The sequence below is a fragment of the Lineus longissimus genome, chromosome 2 (assembly GCF_910592395.1).
Source record: "Lineus longissimus chromosome 2, tnLinLong1.2, whole genome shotgun sequence".
NCBI classification, from domain to species: Eukaryota; Metazoa; Nemertea; class Pilidiophora; order Heteronemertea; family Lineidae; genus Lineus; species Lineus longissimus.
This window is the reverse complement of record NC_088309.1, coordinates 470,495-497,150: the sequence shown is the minus strand read 5'-3', so window position 1 is coordinate 497,150 and position 26,656 is coordinate 470,495. Positions and strand designations below refer to the sequence as shown.

The 26,656-nt window shown below is 43.2% G+C and overlaps 3 protein-coding genes across 4 annotated transcripts; 1 reads left to right on the top strand and 2 right to left on the bottom strand.

Annotated features, from left to right (window-relative positions):
* Positions 1 to 1,375: 1,375 nt before the first annotated feature.
* LOC135500086 (serine/threonine-protein kinase 36-like) lies at positions 1,376 to 11,706 on the bottom strand. Of its 2 annotated transcripts, none has more exons than XM_064791247.1 (24): positions 11,548 to 11,706; positions 10,886 to 11,015; positions 10,571 to 10,711; positions 10,234 to 10,311; positions 9,904 to 10,151; positions 9,432 to 9,658; positions 9,143 to 9,306; positions 8,795 to 8,908; positions 8,489 to 8,635; positions 8,043 to 8,263; positions 7,592 to 7,789; positions 7,228 to 7,333; positions 6,884 to 7,040; positions 6,448 to 6,578; positions 5,896 to 6,261; positions 5,346 to 5,531; positions 4,823 to 5,157; positions 4,456 to 4,575; positions 3,865 to 4,163; positions 3,439 to 3,562; positions 3,070 to 3,127; positions 2,730 to 2,859; positions 2,324 to 2,493; positions 1,376 to 2,128 (listed from the first exon to the last, which is right to left on the bottom strand). In XM_064791247.1, exons 2-24 carry the CDS (start codon positions 10,967 to 10,969, stop codon positions 1,958 to 1,960), a joined length of 3,975 nt encoding a protein of 1,324 aa, XP_064647317.1. In that variant the 5' UTR covers positions 10,970 to 11,015; positions 11,548 to 11,706; the 3' UTR covers positions 1,376 to 1,957. The 2 variants fall into 2 exon arrangements, with proteins under 2 accessions (XP_064647317.1, XP_064647326.1); XM_064791256.1 differs by having other exon boundaries at positions 6,890 to 7,040; positions 11,548 to 11,705.
* A 192-nt stretch (positions 11,707 to 11,898) lies between these two features.
* On the top strand, positions 11,899 to 15,419 carry LOC135500096 (GPN-loop GTPase 1-like). Its single transcript, XM_064791269.1, has 10 exons — positions 11,899 to 12,066; positions 12,463 to 12,556; positions 12,678 to 12,717; positions 12,939 to 13,005; positions 13,186 to 13,223; positions 13,497 to 13,575; positions 13,843 to 14,130; positions 14,370 to 14,452; positions 14,692 to 14,924; positions 15,131 to 15,419. The coding sequence occupies exons 1-10, from the start codon at positions 11,905 to 11,907 to the stop codon at positions 15,214 to 15,216; spliced, it is 1,170 nt and encodes a 389-aa protein (XP_064647339.1). The 5' UTR covers positions 11,899 to 11,904; the 3' UTR covers positions 15,217 to 15,419.
* A 1,110-nt stretch (positions 15,420 to 16,529) lies between these two features.
* LOC135483456 (RING-type E3 ubiquitin-protein ligase PPIL2-like) lies at positions 16,530 to 24,704 on the bottom strand. The gene is made up of 18 exons (XM_064764407.1): positions 24,592 to 24,704; positions 24,096 to 24,194; positions 23,815 to 23,877; positions 23,405 to 23,508; positions 23,081 to 23,172; positions 22,741 to 22,830; positions 22,520 to 22,595; positions 22,113 to 22,213; positions 21,826 to 21,870; positions 20,874 to 20,949; positions 20,475 to 20,581; positions 20,141 to 20,230; positions 19,510 to 19,543; positions 19,084 to 19,201; positions 18,655 to 18,711; positions 18,295 to 18,364; positions 17,441 to 17,643; positions 16,530 to 17,066 (listed from the first exon to the last, which is right to left on the bottom strand). The coding sequence occupies exons 1-18, from the start codon at positions 24,621 to 24,623 to the stop codon at positions 16,976 to 16,978; spliced, it is 1,548 nt and encodes a 515-aa protein (XP_064620477.1). The 5' UTR covers positions 24,624 to 24,704; the 3' UTR covers positions 16,530 to 16,975.
* Between the last annotated feature and the right edge of the window lie 1,952 nt (positions 24,705 to 26,656).

Here is a 26,656-nt window from a genome sequence, read left to right as displayed (position 1 = left end):
CAGGTTCCATTCAGTCCAAGTGTCCCACCTTGCAAACATGGTGAAGATGGTCACAACTTGACAGAATCGGATTTGGCAGTTCCACCTTGTCCCCTTAAGAGATGAGACAGCCACAACCAGACCAACTGGAACCTGGGAGCTAACACGGTGAGAAAGATGCGACAGTCTTAAACAGACTGAATCCCCGATATGAGATATGAGACAACTAGGCCGATTTTGATGGAGGGGAATTGTGGGACAGCCAGGCCCGATTCGGTCGGGCATTGATGGTCTGATTTCCCTCGGACGGTGACCAGTCAGAGGCGACTCTGGATGTGAATGTTTCACCCATGCGGCTCTGGTTGTTGTTGTCTCATATCTCTCATAGTTTAGGCGACACAATGGAAAGTCTGCCCCGTTTCAGCCTGTCTCATCTTCTAGCTGTGTTGACTGGAAGGTGGGGCAGCCCATATCGATTGGTCTGGTCCTGACTCTCTCATCTCTCTCTCGCTGTGTTGACTGGATCGGACAGTGGAGCCGCCAAGTCAAATTCGTTCTGCATTGTGACCACCTCGTTGCTCTCACCGTGTTAGCCGAGCTACCAGGCCCGATTAGGTTTGGATGTGACTGTCTCCATTACACTGGTGGCAGGACGGTGGAGATGTCAGGCCCGAGTTGGTCTGCATTGTGACCACCTCGTCGCTCTCACCGTGTTAGCGGAGCTACCAGGCCTGATGCGGTCTGGATGTGACTGTCTCCATTACACTGGTGGCAGGACGGTGGAGATGCCAGGCCCGAGCTGGTCTGCATTGTGACCATCTCATCTCTGTCACTGTGGTGTCGAGATAGAAGGGCAGCCGGGCCAATTGGCCTTGGTGTTAATGACACAATCGAGCAGCAAGGTTCGTTGGTCTATTATTTGTCCCACCGTTAGAAAGACGGTCACAACCAGACCGAATTCGGTTTGGCAGCTCCGACACGTCTCGTGACAGATGGTGACTCCACAACCAGACCGAATGGAACCTGCTTGAAGCTTAACTGTCTCACCAACATGTTGAGAGATGAGAACGCCTCAACGTGACCGAGAAGGCCCTGGCAGCCCCAGGTCAACTAGCCGACACCGTGAGATACTAGACAGTGACAGCCAGTCCGAATCTGGATGGAGGGGAATCTGGGACAGCCAGGCGTCTTGCCAACACATTGAGAAAGATGAGACAGTCACAAGTCAAAGTCAGACTTAATCTGCTCTGGCAGCCTCACCGTCTTGCCCACTTGGCAAGCGAGATGAGACAGTCACAACCAGATTGAATTGGACCTGGCTGTGCAAGAACCATCATTGCCACAACTTGAATCTCCATGTCACAAGCCGTCACAGACACAACAAACAGAAATGATGTCAATTTTACAGTATTTATTTGAATGTGTGGCCAGCACTCACTAAAACATGCACCCATTGTATTCACAATAACATTTACACAACAACAATGACATTTACAAGGACAATTCTGCACCAAACACAGAGCAAATCTCTCAAGGTGACACAGAGTAAGCTGCACCTGTCAAATCTCTCAAGGTGACACAGAGTAAGCTGCACCTGTCAAATCTCAACACATCAATGTATGAAAAGTGATTTACTTCAATCAATTCAGTCTGTTTACAATTCACATATCAATCCCCAACAAGAGATAACAGCATGGTCTATCACACTCACATGTGATTAGAATGGAATGTTTTAGTATTACATTGCTATAACAAACATGGTCAATACACTCTGGTTACTGCACTGAGAGGAAACGTACAGACATGATGATTTGAACATGTGTGTGAAAACTATATCGGTGCTCAAAGAAATCTGTGAAGTAGTTTAGCAGCAGGAATTAACTGCCATGCCTCATTCAATGTGTGTTCCATGTAGAAGCCTCTTGAAGTATTTACACAACTATAAGACTTTCAGACAAGCGTTTCTTCACACATCCCTTCATTTAGTACTGTCCAATATCTGTACAAGCCGGCTGCAGTAATGAGACACAGTGGTGGCACTGGTACTGCGTCCACTCAGGGCACTGGATGGCCGAGCACTGGATGGTCGAGGGGTTGATGTCTGGTGGAGCTCATTCAACTTGTCTATCGCATTTGATCGAATAAGGACCTGGAAAAGAAAAGGTAAGCTGAAAACCTTGTTTTACTTAGGGGGCCTCTCCATAACGTCATACTTAACTTGTGCCAACAAGCCTAGGCAGAACTTGGCATTGGACAAGACTGATTACACATGATGACATGCTGCAGTAATAAGGAAATGGAGGACATGAAGTCTCTTCACTGTTCTCAAGTGTCCCTTACCAACCTGTTTCAACTTGTCCTGAGAGATGAGAGATCGTATGGCTGCCAACGCACACTCCTGGACACTCGACTGGCCATCATGACACGCTGCTTCAAGTAAACCTTCAATAACTTTATGCTTCTGCAAAGTCTCAACCAAGGCGCCTGAATGCATGCCGAGATTGCCTAATGCACCTGGAATAAGACATCTGAAGTTAGAGCAAGACTGGTCTCAAAGTTCATCAGCCTGTATTTCATTTTGAGCATGACAATTGATCATTTTAATGAGCATGACAACACTTGTCAGTGGACTGTCTGGTCAAAACTTCAAACGGTTTTTTGGGTGACCCTCACGAAGTGTTTTTTGGAGGTCAAATATGCTCCTAAACACCTTAAACGAACTTGGACAATAGAGTAACTGTGACACCTACTAGCAGCATGACACCTAATCTTTGCATTACTATTCCTGAGCAGCTTGATGACCTTGGGTATGGTTGGTGTCAGGACCAGGTACAACTTGTCATTGTGGAAGGCAGCATTTCCCAGGGCAAAACATGCTCCCTGCAAGGAGGAAGAGATCGATGATGGACATACAAGACAGTGGTCACAAATAATGTTAAAACAGACCGGAGAAACTGACTAAGTTCAAGGCAGGTTCTCTGTGAACAGGCCGCTAACCACAGCCGTGTAAAAGCATCCGACAGATGTCATCAGTCATTGATGATGTTTGACCCGGTGGCCCTTACAAGAAGTCTGAACGTGGAACCTCACCTTGACAACATTAATGTCTTCATCTTCCAACCCTTCAGTCACAGCCGACAGCAAGTCTCTGGAGAACAGAAGAATAGAACAATGAATTCGCTGGCAAAATTAACAGCCAGTCATTCAAGCTCTCTATTTTGATAGACAATATTCAAGTACATCTAGGCCTCCACACTCGGAGCCTTGACTTGCTTCCAAAGTTTCCCCAGCCAACATCCTCTAGTCTAAAAGACAGAATTCAAATACAATGAATAGTGTATGATGTCAGGGCAGTTTGGTAATATGACATGGATTTGAAAGCAAGGGTGAGTGTGGGAAATGCATTACAGGGGCTTACATTTATCAACACTTGAAATCTTCAATAGATTCTTCACTTACTTTTCTCGGAGATTTGGATAGAACTTATCGTTGAACTTCATCAGATTGCCGACCATGTTCAGACCTCGTGATCGGATGACGGCTGAGTTATGATGTAGGACACTCAGCAGAGGACTGAAGTCTCCTGAAATATTGACATGAAAGTTGTGAGAAATAATGAAAGTCCACTTTCTTGGCAATTCAAAGCTATATCTCATTTCATTGCCAAATACGTGATTTAAGACATCATTATCGCATTTGGTTCAGCCCAACCAGAATGTTTTCCAGACATCTTGGTGAACCATCCAGGCCCCTCTAGTCTTCTGAATACTGATCCTGAAGATCTCAAAATAGCTAAGGATTGATCGCGATGAATCATTGAAAAACAACCGTCCTCATCGTGTATGTTCTTCTGTCAACAACTAATGAAGACGATAAAGGTCTTACCTTTTCCCTTGAATACCTTAATGATGGTCTCCAGATGGTCGGAGGTGTTCCGACAGATGTGGCTGCATAGAGAGACGATATCACAAACACTGGAGGGAGACTTCCCTGACATGATCACCTTGGTAAGGAACGGGACGGCAGTGAGTGACTCAAGTGACTTGGCAAACTGTTCAATGAAGGTAAAATCCCCGAGTACAAGACGTGATATAAGGCCAAACGTCATGTCGTGTTGGTCCTCGTCAAGATAGAGGATGCTGGCCTGCAGGAGGCGTGCCACGAACTGGTTCAGGTACAGCGAACTGAAAGGTTCAACAGATATTTCAATACAAGTACATGCTGCCTATGATGTGGCTCTCTAGAGATGTTGTGTTCTCAATATCACATCAAATGCTCCAAAAACGATACCATCAGGCAGTACAGGTCACAAGCTATCCAACATGAGGCCATGTCAATAGGGTTTGACCATTCTGATCCTTTTGGAGGGAATTGCTGTATTTTATCTGGCACTCAACAAGGGATCTCAACCCGGCACTGTCTCTATCACCACCCAGTGTATACTTATGAATGAAGGACAGAATGTCCACAACTTACTTATTGATGTCAGCCACCACTTCTTCACTGATATCAATGGCATATGGGAAGCACATGAGCTGGCTGGCTTCTATAACTATATCACCTGCTAACTGATGGCTATTGCTTCCTGACATGGGACTGAAAAACAAAAGGCAATTGATAACAAAAGACGAATCACTGGCAAAGAAAACAATGGCTACTTAATATCAAGAAATCTTGTGTCATTATACTGACTGAACTTATACTGACACAAACTTCATGCAGTCTTCAGATATCCAAGGGCTGACCACATAAACAGGAATGGTCACTTCAGTTTGTTTGTAATTTCTACGTACCCCAATTGGCAAAAGATGTCGCCATCAGTGTTGAAGAGAAACAAACTCACCTTTTGACAAGCATATCAAGGAAATCCTTCGACAGGAGATGAATGATAGTCAGTGTGATGATGCCATTATGCTTGCCAAGCGTGGGCACGCAGTGGTATGACTCCTTGGTGAAGACACTGACAGCCAGCTGCAGGGCAGAGAGGACACCTTGTGGGGAGATAAGACTCCAGTCAGGGATGAGCACGCCAACATTGTCTGCGTTCTCCTCCACTTCGATGTCATGGATGGGCATATTGGTGTCGGGATTACGCACTTGTAACGTCTGGACGAGACGATGCCATAGTATGGTCCACAGGCCACAGTCGATGATAGCTTTGGCGATTGGACCTTCAGCCTGGAGAAAAGTATCAAAATGTACAATGAGATAGGAACAGGAACACACCGGGAGATAAATGAGTGGTAATTTACATATGACACCAGTCTCGCCGAGCCTCCTGGCTTAGTTGAGAGAGATCCTTGAATAAACATGTTCAAAGTGTGGTTCACAGACAAGTTTGATTACACATTCCTATGTTTACATACCTGCATCAGGAGTTGACACATGAGCAGCAACACACCATCAAATATTCCATAGTCAAACGGACACCTCACCAGGACCTGAGTGAGATCAGTGAAGCTCGATAATGCTGCCATCAACATGTCTTCAGGATGGACCTCCACACTCTGGCCACAGTAGATCAGCTGGCTGAACAAGAGGGCAGCTGCAGCCTGCCAAGACAAGAAGAGTATTTCACATTAAGCATGCCACGACCAGACACCATACACCACTGAAAGGGATGGCTGTTGTCAGTTTATCATCTTGTTGTTACTCTCTTCAAAGCAAGGGTACAAGGACTAGAAACATCAACTCACAGGATCACCTCCGTTAAAGATCACCGTTAAACTTAGCAGAAAATAATTTTGAAGCTCTCAGGGTACATTTATTATAGTGTACACTACGGCCTGTTCCAAAGCTTTGCAAGATCTGGCATGATATGACAGATAGTGGACTGTGCCTACTTTACTGAACAGATCTTGGTATGTGCAAAATGAATAGACAGTTCAGTTTTAAGATTGTATGTCATGAACTTACGGTGTGACTAGCGATCTGTGACTCGAGGAAGACGGTCACCATCAAGGTCGTGTTGTCTTGCAGCGTCGATGGGATATCCTGTAGCTGGACGACCAGCGTGCTCAAGATGTGAATCACAAGCTCCAGCACCGAGTTCAACTCCATGTCAGCAACAGGCACCTTCCCCTGGAGTATATGAATCAAGCTGTCCATGTGATCCGTGTTCGTGGCAAAGAACTTGCAGAAATTGCTTGATTGTTGACAGCCAACATAAACAACCTTCAACACGTTATTACAGGTATCTTCTCGAGTGATCATACACAGGAAATCATCACGCACGTCCACCATCTTCTTGTCGCACAACGCTTCCCCGATATAGTGTGCCACCTGAAAAATGACCGAAATGGAGTGAAAATGAGCTGTTAACATAATATTCTGTTACATTATCAGTCAGATAGTTCTCAAGTATCTCTGTTGTCCACTTATTTTATTGATTCTGTCTGAAGAAATGATTCTACAGGGAGGCCATCAACACCTGTTTAAACAAGGAGTACAGCGCGACGTGTCACTTACCTTCCTCTTCCCCTCAAGCCCTGTATCTGTTTCATGAGGCAGATGAGCCAACGCGGCGAGGCCAGCACAAGCCAGAGCATTCATCTCTAACTGGCGGTGGACAGCAGCATCTCGGTTACTGCCAGCAATGTCTGTTCAGGGCAAAGGAAAGAAATCACATGTTAACATATGAATATGATCGGTATCATCAGTGGTCCTTGGGCAAGTCACTTTATCACCCTCACTTTATTCCACTGTCCCATGAATGAGATGTAAAGTAGAGATGTCATGAACCTCGTGTCTATGCCAGGGAAAATAATAGACCCATTTGAGTGAAAACATAAAGTATAAAGTTGAGTAACCTCTATCGGCACCAGACCACAGTGGCACACAAATAACCCTCACAAGAGGCAAAGCTGAGGAAGATGAAGAGATGATTTGAATAAACGATAGATACTTTTACCTTCTAACTTTTTGAGCACAACACTATCAATTTGCGTGCAGCGTAGTAGGATCTCGAGGGATTCTCCCGACTTGCTGGCAACACCGCTGAAGAACGATGTGGCTATTCCCGCCTTGGTACGTTCCATGGTCTCACACAGATACACAATACACTGGAAACAACAAATACATATTGAAATCCTTCCTCAAGTAAAAGATGGTGCATGACTGAGGAACCGCCATAGCCCAGTGGTTGACACAGCTGGCTGCTACGCTAATGGGCTGAAGCATCACTAGGGTCTCTTCAGAAGCCTTAACGACAATGTCAGGAAGCATTGAATGGTCAAAAAATATACTTACTAAAATAGTTTGTTCCTGAAGTTTTAGGTCATCATCAAGTTTCTGCGTGAGTAGTTTGGGTGACAGACTCATAAACTGGACAGCATTATCACAGTAGCTCTGCAGGCTGAAAAATAGCTGGGCAAATCATTGTGGGTGGGTTTGTCTGCAAGCACATTGCTGTGCAGTGATTTCGCCAAGTAACTTGCAAGTACATTCTCCATTCCTTCAATTGTCACTGTAGACTTGGGACAGCAATAACTGGCTCAAACGTAAGTCAACCTGTCACTGCACTCCTATATGAAATGTGAATAGGACCATACAGGGCTGAAAGCATTGGTCAAGAAATACTTAACACTGGTAGAAATCTGAATGTGTTGCTTACCTTGCCTTGTCTGCATTTTCATTCCAGATCACCTCACTTGCAAAGTAAGCATTGATGGCCACGACGAGGTCGAGCAGGATTTGCTGGCTCCATGGCTGCTGCTTCACCTTGGAGCTGTCAAGGATCTTAGCAAGGAGAGAGAACGGCATGTCCGGCATCGACACGGCCTTCATGAACTGGAGCACTATTTTCAGTTCACTGAAAGGAAATCACATGACAGGTATGAACAGGAATGAAGGTTCCTTTACATAATCTTAGACATACCTGTCACCGCCGACACTAAGCAGAACAAACCAAGGCAGGTGCTCGCCACCTGTTCGATCTCAAAGGTTTAGCCAGATACAAACAGGTGCTGATTTGATTACAAGATACTGACAGAGAAGAGAAGGTGTAATATTGAATCGCTCTCAAATCATTTCTATTGCAGCGCGATGAAGATATCAAAACTTACCATTTGATTGTAACCAGGTTTGTGATCACACGTAGAACCGGACGGAGTTTGGAAGCACCATCAAGCATCCCATCTAAGACCTGCGTGGAAACCCTACTCAATCGAGACTTCACTCTGGCGATGAAGTTCTTGTCCCTCATGAGGGAGACTGACGGTTCAGGATCATTGGCCGTGTCGGTCACATCAACGTAGCCCTGCCACTCATCATCAGAGTCAACCTCCTAGAAATGCAAACCATACAGTCAGTTACAATGCCCTCATATGCTTTTCACTGTTTTTCTGTGCTTGCTTTTGTTGCAGGCTGTAGAGATGGATATCACTGGCACTGGCTTTTCAACCATGTTTTGATTGTGATGTGATATATATTTCCAACCAGACCACGCAGCCCCGCTGCCACTTTTCATGAAGAAAGATGAGATCTGCCATCTTCTTGCTCTTGGTCTCACCTCAGTGTCCAGTTTGACATTTTCTATATTCTTTTTCTCCTTCTTCTTCTCTTTGTTGAGGACTTTCCTTGCCTCAATCTCCACAGCAGGATGGTCCTTCTCATAGTCCTTGTTGATACGATCAGTCCGCGGTGTTGGTGTCACTTCCTGAAATACAAACCATCTCTGATGTAAAATCATCAAAAACAAGTTCAGGAAATTCGGTCCGAGACGAAGACCTCTAAATAACAGGGCAGGACTTTCAGCAAATACTCAAACCAGAAGAGCATGAAGATTCGAACTGATGCACAAAGTTCTAATACTTACTCCACTCACGCCTGTTTTGGTCCATTCAGCAGTGTGGGGTCTGTCGGGATGTTTCGGCAATGGTTCCTGGTCTTTTTTATCCTTCACCCAAGCATTTCCCTTCTTTGTCTTCTCCTGAAAGTGGTGATGTGGAATGAGCCACCGAGACCACTGAGCAACTGGTCGTGAAAAACAAGCTTGGAGCAAGCATCAAGTTAGAACAAAGTGTGATGTTTCTTGTGTAGATTGGAATGTTTCAATTTTCAGTGATTTACCCTGCTAGAAGACCATCAGGCTCAAACCTCATTTGATCTGACAAGCAACTTTCAGAAGGATATCCTGACAACAACTGCCCAAGCACAAGCTAACCTTCTTTTGTTCTTCCTCCAGAGCTTTCTTCCTCGCTTTACTTAGAATCTTGGACGTGCCAGGTGGATGTGCCTTCTCCTTGGCTTGCTGCTCCTTAGCAAAGACCAGGCTGGCTGATGGGGCATTCGTGAAGGGGCTGGGCAGATGTTTGTCTTCATCAGAAACTGAAACAGGGAGGGCAATGCTGAGATCAGAAGCTAGAACACTCTTCATTGGAATAGATTAAGGTCAGAGACAGGTAAAATATGCATTCCACAACACCTACAATTGACAATGAGAGTAACTGTACCTTTCATTCCATCTGCAACAAATGGATGGACGAGCAGATCAGGCCACTGGAGGCGATTCCTTGGGTTCTTTGTCAATAAGCCTTGGAGGAAGTCCTTGAAGGCCGGCGACATGTTCTTGGGCCACTTGACCGGATCTTTGATAATCAGGCTCACGAGCTGGAAGATACTGTTCGTGTAGAATGGCGGCGTGCCTGTGAACAGCTCATACAATATACACCCAAGGGCCCTGAAAGAAGAGTACTGTGATGACAGTCTCATTGACACTATTGCTGGCATCATCTTCTGAAACTACATAACCCATGTTTTACTTTAGATCATAGATGGCGCAAGAACAGTCTACTCTGGCAGAGTGCTTACCTCCTATTATCTATACCAAACACTACATGAACATTACAAAAGTTGAATATCTGAAAACTGAAACACAGTTAGAGATCTCAGACCAAGTTAGAAAAGAAATGTTGGTCAACTCACCAGAGATCAGCAGTGTGATCATAGGGTTTCTCCTCCACCAACTCCGGTGACATATACAGTGGCGTCCCCTTTATGGACGTCAGTACTAACGTATTGATACTCATCGCCCGGGCAAAGCCAAAGTCACACAGCTTGACGACGCCACCTTTCCCTAGGAGGATGTTCTGAGGCTTCATGTCGCGATGGAGGATGCGGTGGGAGTGGAGGTAGAATAATGCAGAGCACAGCTGATGTGCTATCGATTGAACCTATCAAAGAATGACGAGGAATTAAGCATGGGCCAAACACAAAATACTTGGAGACGTAAAAAGATTCTAAAATTTGACTTACCTGTTCTTCTGGAAGGCTGCCATCATCTTCAAGTATTTGAAAGAGCTCTCCTTCAGCATAATCAGTCACTGCCACTACCTGGTTTGAGGACGAAAACAAGAATTGATACAGGAAATACTATGTGACAACATCTGGTTATCTTGATGTCCAGACCAAAATGCTGGGGATGGAGACCTGAGGACTTAAGCCTTATTTTTAACTTCCGCATACCAATTCGATGATGACATTGAAAACCAAGAAGAAAGTAGTTCTCCTTACAAGCAAACCACTGCCACGTGCCAGCCCTTGTCACAGTGATTATGAAGACGATGAATCTAACCTGCACACTCAAACTCACCTCTTTCTCCGTCTCAAAGCTGTCAATCATCTCCACAATGTTTGTGTGCTGTAGACCTCTCATGATCTCTATCTCCCTCTTCAGATTCTTCAAGTCCTTCTCCGACCGACCGACTTTTGGGATGAACTTCAGGGCAACAACCTGCAAATAGTTTTTTTTAAAGATTCTGAAAAAAGTTGAAACGGCCCATTGACCAACCATTACACAGAAAATGAGAAGGGTATAAATGCACAATTGACTTAACAGGGCTTACAATTTACAAGTCAACATCTTGTAACTCCGTTGCTAATGTTATGGTAGACATTTATTGCATACCTGCCCACTGAACTTTCTCCTTCCTTTGTAGACGCGACCAAAAGACCCTTCCCCAATCAGCTCTAAGACATGATAGTTATCCATCTTGCTTCCTTTGATCTGGTTCCTAATTCACCATAAAACCACAAACCTGAAACAACATGAACATGTGAATTCAGAGGCTAGAGTTAATCACTTGGGGCTCCTAAGCAGCAACCGTTTACTAGCGACATTGTTGTAGTAGCTTGTGTACTGCCAGCCTCCATTCATTGAGCCACGCCCCCAGTGGAGTAGTGAGTAGGCCTTATGACTGACTGACTGAGAGTAGGCTAGGCCTAGGCCTAGAGCAATGCCAGTGCCGGCTGCGGGGACCGTCGACTGCGACGAAATAAGACACACCGTGACCATCATTAGACCAACCTTCAGTCAGACCCCACTTACTTTCATGATGATCACCAGGCGAAATAACAACCATCCTGACATTTAGGGAGGAGATGGTCTAGGTTTTCAATGTAAACAGCATTAACAGTGCACATTGCATGCATACATGCATGCAAAAATAATGTCCACAACATTGATTTTTGAGTTTGTTTACATCGACTTTATGGTCCATTTATCAACAATTTACAAAGTAGATGATAGTGTTTCTGTGATGTTTGTAATGTCTGAATAATCATTATTACCTCTATCAACGAAGAAGAAAATCAAGGGAGCATTCGGGAAGAGAAAATGTGACTTAGTTCATGTTTCCAAATAGCCTTGTCAAAGCCGCCGCCAAATATTACTCTTCTGTGCATTGCACCTGAGCGTGGTATGTAGCGGTCATCCTAAACAGCGTCCACCAGCGCCCACCAGCGTCCACCAGGTTTAAAGTCAGGCAACAACTCGCTAATCTAGCACACAAATGTCATGAAACGATCAGGAAATTTTGAAAATGTCCTGCTTATTTCGTTTATGACCATTAGATTTTTATTTTGAAGACTTTAGATAATTCTTTTAAACTGGTGGGCGCTGGTGGACGTTGGTGGACGCTGTTTAGGATGGCCGTAGCTTCGGCTATGGCTACTTCAATGGAAAGCATGTCTTCAGAAAGTTCTTCTGAAAAAAGCACTGAAACTCAATCATCAGATGTCAAATTGAAAAAACCGACATGTCTAATTGTTCTTGGAATGGCAGGGTCTGGCAAAACTACATTTGTCCAGGTACATTAGTTGTATGATGTCCTGATTTGAGTGTTGAAGTTGCGATTGACAGTGAAAAAGTGTCTGTCTACAGCGTGTCCCTAAAAACACAGCCATACAATTTCTGTACCAGACCATATCCAGTCTAACACTCATGTCCAGAAATGGTCATTTCACATGAGTCTGGTCGTTCAGCTTCATTTTGATACCAAGAAGGTGCCATTCTGTGTTGAGTCCTCGAGTCCAGAAATATGCTTCACAGTCCTAAAAACGACAGAAAGACAATGTCACAATCGATCATTACCGTTGACCGCTGCTTCCTGTTATAGGCTTTTGAGATATATAGACAGTACAATATAGTTCACCATTGTTATGGTTATGACTGTGACAAGCTGACCCATTTTGTGCATATTTCAGAGGGTAACAGCCCATCTTCATGCCACGAAAACGCCACCGTACGTCATTAACCTTGATCCGGCTGTTCATGAAGTTCCTTTTCCAGTGAACATTGGTGAGTAGGGATATGACTTCTTCCTTTTTAATTTCCGATTTTGGAGTGAAATACATATTAAAAGAAGCAGAAGACTCAAAGACTACTTGTCATTCTCGGACCATTCCTGTTCTCATTTCAGATATAAGAGACACAGTGAACTACAAAGAAGTTATGAAACAGTATCTTTTGCAAAATGGTTACCAGGCCATCAAGTTTTAAAGGAAGAGGAACTTGAAGTGGGCAGTCGTCATTCCATTCTTTTGATATTTGGGAGCACAAAGTTGTTATTTATGGAATAAGAACATATGTCTATTGAGAGAAGAGGAGAGTTAGTATCAAAAAAGATGTCCATATCAGGACATGAAATCAGGAAATAGTTTTGTCCTTTACCAAAATTCAGATATAACCTTGGTCCTAATGGAGGGATTGTCACATCTCTGAATTTATTCGCGACAAGATTTGATCAGGTAAGATTTCCTCAGAAATTTCTAATCAAGTCGGCACAAGTACAGGTTAACGTTGGCAGTAAGTAACGCTAGTGTTTGTTGTCAATACTTTCAAAGTTTCCTAGTGTGTTACATATGAGTTGCTTATTCTAATAATGCAAGCAATAATGAAGGAATCTTTTCTTTGCCCTTTCTTTGCAGGTGATGAAGTTTGTGGACAAGAGAGCACCAGAATCAAAGTAAGTTCTTGATGGGTTGTTCTCAACCACCATGAGACTTGATATTAGTGCCATTTGAGAGTGACTGCTGAAGATTTGTAAGAAAGCCCAGGGTAATAAGGAGCCAAAGCAAAAGCAATGCCTTAAAGGAATCTTTGAGCTGTCAAGATTTCATGGTCCTGCTCAATCCTTAGAAATTCCAGTTAAAACTCCCCAATGCTATATCATTTGTTGGACCAGCTTGTCCAGTCATTTGCAGCAAATTTGAATGATGTTCCTCAAATCTTCTTCCAGATATGTTGTCATAGATACTCCTGGTCAGATAGAAGTGTTCACTTGGTCAGCTTCTGGCAGCATTATCACAGAAGCTCTGGTATGTATCATCTGTCAGAGGGATCCAATGTTTCAATTGAAGTTCAACAAAAGACAACTTGGCATTCATCGTTGACATGATGGTTGTGACCTTGTCAGACGTGGTGGTCCTTCTCACTTGCTAGTGACATCGTCTCTAAATAATGCCTCTTGAAGAAGAACCCCTGCATTTGATGATATACGAGAAAGTTAAGAAGACCTGTTCAGATATAACTGTTATCTTGTTGATCATCATGTGATGTTTGACATGAACTTGTTTCTGTTTCAGGCCTCCAGCTTCCCCACAGTCGTGGTTTATGTCATGGATACTCCGAGGAGTGTCAGTCCTGTCACATTCATGTCAAACATGCTCTATGCATGTAGTATACTCTACAAAACCAAACTGCCATTTGTGGTGGTCATGAACAAAATAGACATTGTGGACCACCGGTTTGCGGTGGATTGGATGACAGACTTTGAGACGTTCCAAGATGCCTTGGAACATGAGACGTCATATGTGTCAAATCTCACACGATCCATGAGTTTGGTGCTGGATGAGTTCTACAATAACCTCAGGGTAAGTTGGCTTCAGTAGAGATCCAGCAGGAAGAAGAATTGTTAAGTTGTTAGGCGAAAATCATTGGTAAGATACCTGCCACAGTCGCATCACTTGTAGTGGTCGCAAGCCAATCTACTAGGCCAATAACCGATGGATGGCCCTAACCCATAAGAAAGATTGCAAGACTAGAGCAAATCCTGAAACTGAGTCCTGAAAGTAGAATAACACTTGGTGAATGAATCCTTGTTTCCTTGCAGACTGTTGGTGTGTCTGCTGTGACTGGCGAAGGCATGGCAGACTTGTTCAAGGCGATTGATGATGCAGCTGAAGAATATGAAAGGTAACATCCTTATCATCTTGTGGAGTTTAACCTTACTGAGTGGACATCCATGTAAACCGGACACATTCACTCTGAAGGACACTGATGTGATCAGGAATGGGAAGACCTTTCTCCAATGGAGAGCATTTGTCAGTCTCCGGGGTGTCACTGTATACTACAGATGAGTTGTCCATCACTTTATTGTGAAACATCTGTGTGACCTCACCATCTTTGTGACTTGATCAGTGATTGTCTTCCAGAGAGTACAGACCACAGTATGAGAAGATCAAGCAAGAGAAGGCTGAGTCAATTCTCAAAGATCAAGAAGAACAACTTGCGCGATTACGGCTCGATGCGGCTGGTGGTAAAGGGGCTGCCCCGGGTAGTCTGCGAGAAAGAGTACGGAGCGAACGACAACATAGTGGAGTGGTGCTGCACCCTGGTGGTGAAGATGAGGAGGAGAGTGAGGAGGATGTGAGGATAGGCGATGAAGGTAGGAGACACAGGGCTCAGTCTGTTTATAAACATCTATTCAGATTTGGAGTCGCACACATTGACCACTATACCATGTGGGACTGTGGGACTTTCGGGATCAACTGAATAATGGCTGTAACCCATCTTCTGCTTAAACAAAAGACAAACAGAAACAAAAGACTCCTATCACTTCCTTCCCTAATCAATGTTTTGTTTGTCTTTCAGACTTGGACGAGTCCAAAGAGCAGGAGTCGTTTCAGAGATTCTTGGAAAGTCAGAAAGCTTGTCCCAGTAAACCAGGGGAGACGTGACATTGTGACTTGATGAAGGAACTTTAAAATGTGTTCAGATACCAAGGCTGGGACTTTGGCAAGTTGTTGCTGTTAAAAGCACAGGATTAACCCAGGATCATTGTTTAGACACAGGACTGCTTTTTATCATGCTATTCCTTGAACGTTGATAACTTTGGTTGAGTGCTTCAAGAATAATTGTTATTCTGCAGGCATTTTCTGTGCAAAATACATCAAATGATTTATAAATATCAAGTTGATTTCAGTTTGTTCCTCTGATTTCTGTCAGTTCCCACATGCACTGGCTTCAATGACCCCAATAATGAATCGTAGTCCTCCACAAGGACAGGTTGTGACGTGTATGTCCCTCGCTTTGACATAAACAGCTTGGATGTGCAACAATTCCCACATGGACTGGCTTCAATGACCCCAATATTGAATCGTAGTCCTCCACAAGGACAGGTTGTGACGTGTATGTCTCTCGCATTGACATAAACAGCTTGGATGTGCAACGATTCTGTTGACCTCATTCAGTCTGTAAGTTCCGCCCGGACACCCATTGTACGAAGTGGTCCACATGTCTGGAAAGTTCTCTCAATGAAAGAGAGGATCCCTGCAGCATGAACTCCCATCCATGGTTTGGACAGTGAAACGGCACCCGTTGAGCTTTGTGATGAATTGACTTCTCGTTCGTCTTTGACATGGCACAGAAGACATGGCAAGGTTTCATTTTCAAGAGCCACAGGCACACCTGACATGATGGGATGTGGGCTATGACCCAGCACATTGGGTGCAATGGAGTTGGTACCATCTTAATCATCAGAGTGAAGTCAACAACTGAAATCAAAAGCTACCGGTCTTGACATATTGAAAATGCCCTCAAAATGTCCAGCAGGGTCACTTGGAGCATGAACACAGCAATGGCTTTATGCATAGCGAGACATCATAACAGCCAACTGGTTTGACAAAGTGCACCACGGCAAGTGAGAACCAAAGAAGTTTTGTTGAAAGGACAACTTTGCCTACCAGGCTATTGCATGCATCCCTCACATGTATGAGAGTATTCATGTACTGTACTCCTGTGTATACATGATGCATGGAGGGGCCTCAGCGTGTGACCAAGATGACGGGATGTGCCAGTGTCCTTGTTCACTCGGGGATTGAGTCCATCCCACTCAGTCCTTCATGGTCTTCTGTAGGCTGTCCCAAAGGTTTTTATGTTGACCACACAGACCTTGATTTCTCCCGATAGGATTCAACTCGTCTCCAATGTTTTCAATACTCAGCATGCACAATTTACCTACACAGGAAATAAACAACACCAATTAGTGCAACAGGATTTACTTCTTCTGTAAAACCCAATTGTTCGGTATACAAATCTATAAATACAGGACAATACATGGTACACATTCTTTTACAACCACTGAAACATCCAGGAATAACATTGGAAAAGTCCCCAAGCAAGACCTTGACTGGGGTATGTTATTCATCAAGAGCTCTTTCCTGCCGTCTGCTGTTGTGAGGCTGGAGAACCTACTTGAGAAGTGCAACCATCATGATTCAAAATGTACATCAGCCACTACACCATGTATATACAAGGACACATGTAGAAAACACTTTATACCCCCCCCCCCCTTGATGGCTTAAACCATCATGTTGCACAAAAGAAGAAGACATCCACGATTCACATTTCGAGACAAGTGTCTTATATTTATCCTTTCACAGTCCTTCCATTGTTCAGTAAAAAGACTTGGTTCTCAATACCAATGTATTTGTTTGTTTACCACGAACTGAAATCCCCAAATCCGACCGCCTTGGACTTTTTCTTTACAGGTGCTGTGGGAGGGTCTTCTGGTACCACGTCTCTTTTCCTGTGGAGATAGAATACATATATTACGTGAAGAAAATCATTTGGTCAAAGCAGGCACAGCGTTAGAGACCAACAGCAGAGTTAGCTCAACTTGACGTTCTTCAGTGACTTTCAATAGTAGCATTGAACAACCAGGCCCAAGTTGACTGTCCGAGTCTCCTTCGGGGTTGGCCCTTCATCAGCAGTTTTCATTGCACAAGTTTCTAACACAGAGCAATACACATGTCCATGTACATGTATGCGCAGCGAATCTGTCTTCAGCGGATTTCAATATTTAGACAGGTTCGAGAATCTACTGCAGGTTTTTGGAAAGTCTCATTTGAAGGACTGTTGACATTACTTAATCAACATGCAGTCAGTTTGACATTAACTTACAGGGTGGGATTAATGTATTTTCCCACTCCCTTTTTGAATATCGTGGGAGGTTTTGAGCCCTTGATGGTCACCCTGTGTTGTTCTTCAGCCAGCTTCTCCTGTCTCTCTTTCTCCAATGCATCATCTCTGTCTTTTTGAAGCTGTTCCTCCGCCTCTTCATACGGGTTCACAAACACGGTGCAACTTTCTATCGTGATGTCTTCCTGTAAAGATCAATTCAATGTTTGAAGGAAAGATTGCTTGGGAGTCTGAACAGATCCCTTACCTTTTGAAAAGACCCATTCAGCAGACTGAGAACAGATGTTGACACAAACATCTAAGGAGACATGTAAATGTAATAATAATATAATAATAATAATAATAATAATAATAATAATAATAATAATAATAATAATAATAATAATAATAATAATAATAATAATAATAATAATATAATAATTGAGTTCTTATATAATAATAATAATAATAATTGAGTTCTTATATAATAATAATAATAATAATTGAGTTCTTATATAATAATAATAATAATAATTGAGTTCTTATATAGCGCATTTCCAGGTTCCCTGCTCAATGCGCTTTTGGGACTACATTATTATCATCCCGGTCTCCACAGAAATCAATCTGGGGTTTCAATGAGCAGCTACTGAGCGCTCGATTGAACTCGACCAGTAGGAAGTTTACAGTCCAATGCACACCGCAACCACATACTGAAAGCCCAATCTCAAAAGTGTTCCAGATAAGCAGCCCCCTTATTCTGCCACTGTGATCAGTGATCAACTCTTATGGGAAGACATCATGCATTATACAAGTCAAACCCTCTAAACAACATTGCAGTAAGCATCTTGGTTACTTACTAATGGCTTATCATGTTTGTCACACTCTATCCGCTCCATCTTGTCTAATGTCTCCAAGCCGCCGACAATCCTAAACAAGCAAGGGAACATCATCAGACATGCGAGAAATGCAAACTCTGCGGATATGACCAGAGGGGAGGGTGCTCTAATCCTATAGGTACTCAAGGAAGCTCTGAAGTCTTTCAGAGGAATAAGATGTAGGCCTACATTATACAGGACTTGGCACAAAATGTGAACAAGAAAATCATGCTGATCTGAGTGCAAACACTCAGGGTGGGCCACCCAAGTGGAGAATGAGATAGAGGATATGAATAACTGGATTTAGCTGGAACATATCTTGATCTGAAGATGGAACCTTACCTGCCAAATACAGTGTGTTTGTTGTCAAGATGTCTGCACGACCGATACGTTATGAAACTGAAAGTGAGAAAAACATCAAATGTTAAACAAATTTGTGAGAAAAGCATGTTTTTGAGCATGTTATCGTGACCAATAATTGTGCAATTTCTCCCGTACTCACAGGCAGTCATAGTCATTTCTTGGCTTGTTTCCAAAAAAAGTTGTGCCAATCGTTTCTAATCCCCTATCAGTTCAATTTGAGTACATGTATGCTTATTAATCATCATCCTCATCGGTGGTGTAACACTATTGGATGTTTGCCAGAGGCCAAGCCAAAGGAAATCAGATGACAGCTGAATCAGCACTACTGGTAGTTAGCTGAATCTGAGTTATAATGAGCAAGCTGGGTGAGGGAGGAAGAGGGTGTTTACAATAATACTGATTACTCACAATTGTGATTTATTAGTGTTCGGTCCTGAGTTTGCCATACTAAGCACCCCTCTGCCTGAGTGGGTCAAGTTGGGCTTGAAATGATCCTGGAATGGAGCTCCCCATATTGACTCGCCACCTAAACAAGAAATCAAGATCAGTGTGAATGTTCTTAATGATCTGGTATTGCCTCTAGTTATGGGAATGACTGGAACTCTAGTTGGTACTGGTGGCGTTGTTGATTATTCTGTCTGCTTCGAGAAAGGTTTTAGAGTCACTTATATGTAAAGCAGGATGAGAAGTTATTTGGAGAGAAAGTCAATGAGGTCAGGAGCTCATTTCAATTCTAACATTTCATACATATTACTGATTTACCAAGACAAACTAAGCAGAAAGTGAGCATTTGAATTTCAACTCTGAGAAGACGCGTCATATTTCACTACGTACCTTTGCCAGTACCTGTTGGGTCTCCACCTTGGATCTGTGAAAGTAAATGGAAAGAATCATCAGGCTTTGACCCCCAGATATCGCATTCAATTATGGACAAGAACAACACCAGATATGGTTCTTGGGAATCTTATCAAATATATATGCCCGAAGGCATGGCTGATCTGAATTTCAAATCGTTGTGTTTACAGTTATCTTGTATGCATAATATAGAAGAGTGATTAACAAAACTCAACACCACTGCCTGATAGCACCCTGTGTGGCCTTGCCTGAGCTTTGAATTGCACTCAGTATTTGAACTGAAATGGTCTTTTGTAGCTGTATTTTCCCCACGGCATATGGCCAACTGGATTCAAATGAATTCAAGGATAATTGGATCTAACGATAGAATAACCTACATCACCTAATCCGGTGAATTTGCCCAAGGTCATATAAAAGATCAACATAATTGGAGAGACATGATACAAACCAGATAAGGTTTGAGATGAAAGCAACAAGATTACACATGGATGACCTTGAACTTAATCTCTATGACAAACATCTTTAACCCATTGCTTCAGGATTACCAGAAACTTTGGCACCAGTTTAAAGGCCCAGTTCACCCACTTTTTCCCTTTTTGTAAACACCTACCATAAAATTTCTGATTGACCTGTGGAATGTTGTGTTGTTATAATATCCTCTCTGGACAAGCTTGAGGAAATTCTCACATGCTTTTGGCACCTGACAAGAAAGAAGTCAAATGGGAAGATGACACGTGTGCAAGCACAGGGACCTGTTGACCAAATCTGTAGTTAGTAAGCAAGCTGTCTTTTTTTACCAAATGGATTTGTCTTCAACTTTTTCACTCTGAATGTACCAGATTCCACCATCCCATTACAGGCTATACAGTAGAAAGAGAAAGTCTTGGCCATGGTGCCCACATCAAGCGGTCTAAGGCAGTAAATGGTTATCAAGATATACATACCATATCACTGTGAAGCTCCACATTCAAGTTCCCCACGTTCGTGACGATTCTCACGTAGGCCTTTTTCGTGATTCGTTCATAGATGAGCGAGTCTTCATTAATAATGGCTGCAAGATATTGAATAGAAGAACTTACATAAGACGTGGCCAGAGGAAGTGGAAAGAACGACCAAGTTGTGGGGGAATCAACTTGCCTGTACTGCTACCTTCATGACCGCTAGAGAGTATGATAGCCAACATCGAACACAGAAGAAGACTATTGAGTCCAAAACATGTACCGTGTAAGGAGTTGGCTATCAAGAGTGATGAGAGTGTATATGGTGATGCCCACTAGGCTGACCACCTGGCCCACAAGCTGTACTGGTACAATGACCAGATCACATGTGACTGTGTACATTACCTGCTTCATGTTCGGTCGCTGGAGTCATGGCAGTTGATGTGAATGACGCTGCGACCGCACCAGTAGAGTAGGTTGCCTGAAAGAGAAGAGAAGACCAATATCACAAAGCTTGTGGTAACTATGCAGTAGTCAGCACAGGCATTATGTGTTCAGCCTGCCTGTGTAATAGATGCAGTAGTCAGCACAGGCATTATGTGTTCAGCCTGCCTGTGTAATAGATGCAGTAGTCAGCACAGGCGTTATGTGTTCAGCCTGCCTGTGTAATAGATGCAGTAGTCAGCACAGGCATTATGTGTTCAGCCTGCCTGTGTAATACATGCAGTAGTCAGCACAGGCATTATGTGTTCAGCCTGCCTGTGTAATAGATGCAGTAGTCAGCACAGGCGTTATGTGTTCAGCCTGCCTGTGTAATACATGCAGTAGTCAGCACAGGCATTATGTGTTCAGCCTGCCTGTGTAATAGATGCAGTAGTCAGCACAGGCATTATGTGTTCAGCCTGCCTGTGTAATACATGCAGTAGTCAGCACAGGCGTTATGTGTTCAGCCTGCCTGTGTAATACATGCAGTAGTCAGCACAGGCGTTATGTGTTCAGCCTGCCTGTGTAATACATGCAGTAGTCAGCACAGGCATTATGTGTTCAGCTTGCCTGTGTAATACATGCAGTAGTCAGCACAGGCATTATGTGTTCAGCCTGCCTGTGTAATACATGCAGTAGTCAGCACAGGCGTTATGACTGTCTAGTGTGCACAGCTCATAGATGCCAGGATGGCCAGTGCATTCTAGGATTTCTTTCAGTTTCTGTCTCGTAGCCTGGTTACCATTTCCCACCTGATGAGCCCAGACTATCCAGTTGATTTTGGAGTTCTGGACTGGTTGTTTCCCGGGGCTGAGGAGGCCAGTCTACTCATCTCCACTTAACTCAAATGTGCCGTCTGATCATGAAAACTTACAGCATTTATACGATCTGCATGTTTTGTTGTTTCTGTCTTCTTCTCCTGAAAAAGTTCAAAGGTTTCTTGAGAAGGATGCTCCATCAATCAGATACCTCTTCTGGCTGGTAAAATAGGGACTGTCAAACATTCCATGAGTTCCCCAGTCACATTGGCAACATGAACGACTCTCATTTCAATGTTTGAAGACAAATCCAATTAAAAATGCATCTCGAATGTTTCCAATGAAGTGCCAAGACTGTTTTATTGTATGAGCCAGATGTTTGAAAGTGACCTGGAATACCTACTGGTGCTTTATAGTCTCTGTCGAGTTGAGCCAAGATATCCCGTGTTTCCGTGCTCATCGCATTCAGGTGATACTTAGGATCCTTTCTGGCTTTGAGTTCCTCTGGAATAAAAGATAACTAGCAAATTACCTGTTGATGTGTGGTTTGGCATTTGGGTCTTGGTTGGAAAGTGGTAGCTTTCACCGAGTCAACGCCTGATTCTCTGATAGCACGCTTGTGGCTGGTCGCCAGGGCTTGTCATCCGGGAGGCAGCAAGGCGGCGATGTCGTGACTTGATTTAGGTTGTCGCCAATTGTGATCAGTTGATATGATGACATCACAGACCTGCGCTAGTTCAAGCAAGGCATAACAGATGGAGGTCATTCTTCATGTTTAAAGCAAGGTTTTCAAGTGCTTAGCATACTTACCTTCACTGACCAGTTTAATGTTGTTTTTCACATGGTAAAACATTGCGAAGTTGAACTTGTCTAAGTTTGAAGGGTCCTGTAACAAGCAAGAAGAGAGAATTGGTGATGTGCTACTCCACCTCGTACAGAGAACCTCAGCATCAAACTGCTTCGGCCAGGAGTTGAAGAGAAGGGTATTTTTGCCTTTTTGAGGGAAAAGGGCAGCAAAAATGTGTTCTTACCTGAAGAGTAATGATATCTTTCCTTGTGAATGGTGCATCTGAGACTAAGTCTTTATAATGCTGGGGCTTTATGTTCAGCCTTTCGACAGCCTGAAAAACAAACAAGGACATACTTCAAAACTTGCAAGCAATGACAGCAAGATATCACTTTGTCTTGCTCAGAGGAAGCATTGAATCGATTCTCAACAACTCTGGTTACAGGACAACTCAACTGACAAGTTGCCGGATGGGTACGAATATTTGTTTATACCAAGCTGACCGTTTTTCTGAATTCTCATACCAAGTACCTCTCTGTACCATTACATATATCTAACGCTTGTAATGTTATAAGGTTACTCACATCATAGCAATAGACATTGCCAGTAGGTTTCACAGCAACAATATGTGTGTTCGCATTGAACACTTTGTAGGTCACAGGGCAGTGATATTTTCCTGAAAGAAATAACAGAGTTGTCAGAGAGATTTCTCCAGGCTACTGGCAGACAAGGATTGATGTACAATGTATTCAACTTGACACTTTCATCTTGGGGGAACACATTGGCATAGTGAGAAGGACAAAGATGCTCAGGTCGATGGCTTCAGAGATGCACTAACCTAATAAAGATGCCAAACAAGACCCAAGATGCTAATGAAGTATAATGTTCATCCCTATGGTTCGACTCACCTTCAGCATTCTTGTAGAAGGTTAGTTTGACTAATTCCTTGGCATTCATCTTCTCCCCGGTGACAGGGTTGATGCCATGCTTCCGAAGGAATGGAACTATGTTCCTGAAAAGAAAGGCTAACATCATAGGTTACATAGCCAGCTAATATCGCTTATTGAACAAGATCCTTTATCATATTTCAGCTTATTATTGTCAAGATATTTGATATACTAATGTCAATAATGCATCAAAAGTCATCAATTTCTAATTTTGTCAACCGAATGCTCTCCAGGGAATCAAAATGGTTTTACTTTGCACTCTAAGGAGTAGGTGAGTTTTTGGTTCGTCCAGTTATTGATAGTCATATCATAGTCATATGAGTTTCGGTGCCTTTCATTTTTGATGAGGAGAGGTGATACCATAAACTTACATAAGATCAAATATCACACCATTGAGTGTGCACAATGGATGCTCAAACGGCTGCATCGAGAGGCTGGAACAAAATGATAAAGAATAACTAAAAAGCACAAAAACAAACACTCTGAGTCTGATAAACAGCATCAATAGGGCCTACACAGGTTATCACTACAAACCAATTCAAAAATAGACATCCATCTGAAGAAATGACAAGCCCATCAAACTTCGGCTATTAATACTGCTTATATTGGTCATATTTATAGGACTCAACTGCAAACTTTGCCATCAACTGACCTGCAACAGTGAAATGGCAATCGTTTGAATTCACCCTTGCTTTTGTCGTCCCTCTTTTTCCCACCGTACAGGGTACTCCATTCTGTACACGTGAGGTATCTGCAAGAGACAAGTCAAATGTAAACATATCAACTATGACTGACATGAGATGAAAATGTATGAGACACAGCAGCTATCCTTGAGCCCTCTGTCGTCTCCACGGCATACTCGAGTCGAAACGAAAGGCAATGGATGTGTCACCATATATATCTATATATATCATATATAACCGTCATTCATGGTTACATCATGGAGACCACATAAAACATAAGGCAGTTAGTTCATCCCATCCAGTTTGGGAAATCACAGTCTTTACTTGTATCAGTATTGCTGGAGGATTTTGAAACACCCTGTAACTGCAAGTGTAAGTTTAAGTTAAGTGGCTTTGCTGTACAATCAGACATGCCCGGCTTAGGGTAGATCTCCGTACTTGGCGACTTCTCAGAATTAAACTTACAATTTATCTTTCTGGTGTTGTTTTTTCCCCATATCTTTAGCACTCAATGAGAAAATGTAGTTTGAAGACAAAAATATTCGACTTTATTTTTTTTCTACTAACTATCAATTTCACAAGTCAATGCCTGAATCCGACCGGGCCGTGGTATTGTGCCTTGGCCTGTCCGAGAGGCGGATCAGCTGACGGACTGAAGAATTCCAAATCTTGACACTAGAGGCGCTAATTTCGTTCCGGGGCGAGTTTGATTCTTCTTGCGGGAAACCATGAAACTAAAGTTATGACACGTGTGCGGCAGTAGGGCCTACTGTAAATAAGACACTGCATACAGCAGTGAGGCAGAGGCAGAGCTTTATTGTTCTCGGCGGCATCAATGGATACACCCAATACCGGTATATCGACCATCCTGAGGTACAGGTTTTTGATACTCCTACATCGTATACAATCGTTTAAAATATCGAGAGCCGGAGTATATTTGAAAACCTTCGATTTGTCATAGGGATGTATACCGGTGTAACATCTGTGGTTGTTCCCCATGTTTCAGTGTTTCCAAACAATAGGCAGCTAGAGAGACCATGACTTTTCAATAGGGGGGATACACAGAAAAACTCGTCAACCTATTTTTGAGCGTTCCCAAACAATGAGGGGAAACACTCAAACACAGAAACACTCAAAAACATTACACCGGTATGCCATCCTACTAACGTTGCCAGAGAGTGTACCAAGTCTTTGCTGGATGTGCCGTGCCCCTTCACTATGCGTACTCTTGTCTAATCTAGATGTGTACTCTCCCAACGTAGTGCACCATATTTCTACAGGGTGGACCTTGTGGAACAGCCTATCTTGAAGCCAGATCAGTGCCAAGAAACAATTTTAAACCTAAAATAATCTCATTAATAAAGGACAGGTTCTATAAAACAAAGAGTTCACAAGCGAGGACATAACGTAAGTGTCTCCGTTGCCTGCCTCATCGGGAGCGTCAAGTCGACGCGCGAAATGCTGCGAGACATTCGTGCGGCGTCTGTTACCCGGCGAAGTGAGCAATCCCTGCATTATTTAAAGCGTGGATACGATTAGTTGTTATCTTTGATCGTTTGCAGAAATCTTTTTGGTCCCAACTTTGAGGAATTCGTAAATTCAGCTGAGCGGAGTCTCCTTCCATCAGCAGGTAGGTCGAGTAATGGTCAATGATTTCATTCAATGTTGTATCATTTTCCTTTAGGTATTTTCCGAACTTCTATATCTTGTCACTTAATGCATGGGCGATTCATGATATGCACTATTGTGACGTCTTTCTTTCGGTAAAAGTAACCACCTGCTGAGATTGAATTGCTAAGTTACAGAGCTCATGAGTTGATTGGTGGAGAATGATTGGTGGAGAATGATTGGTGGTCGACCCTTCCTCCCTTCATCAGGGTTACTCCGCCTTTCGATATTTCATTTTATGTACGACGTAGGAGTGAAAAAAACACTGAATTTCAGGATGTCCTCCCACGTCCCGGCTGGATGGTTCCATAAGAGGTCACTCTCCACGCGGTGGTAATCATAAACGGATGGCACCACAAATATTCATTTTTGATGACAGCATCAAAACCAAATTCAATGCTGCTTCATTAGGATGCGACAGGTTTGTCTCATTCACTAGTCGTATTGAATAGGGGACTACAAAGCCACACTTGGGTGATCTATCATCCTGCGTCTATCATACCTTCCAACGTACACAGCGACCTCCAGCGGATGTGAACGAGTTGACACCTTTTCAAAACTGACCGCGACCAATAAAAGATCTGTGATGTATGAATCGAGGATATAAAATGACCTGTTCTTCATCACCCACAAACGAGATTCATTCGGCCACACCCAAAGATGCCATGCGCGGACTGATAAACCAACTATGCAATCTGCCGGTGCGGGAACATATAGTTCACAAGCATTGACATGATTGTGCCCCAATACCTTGGTATCACCCGCGAGATGATAGCGATGCGATGTCATCTCCTCCAGTAACATACTCATCTACTTCTCATTCTCACCGGGCGGATGAGAAAATGACAAGAAATGAATCCCC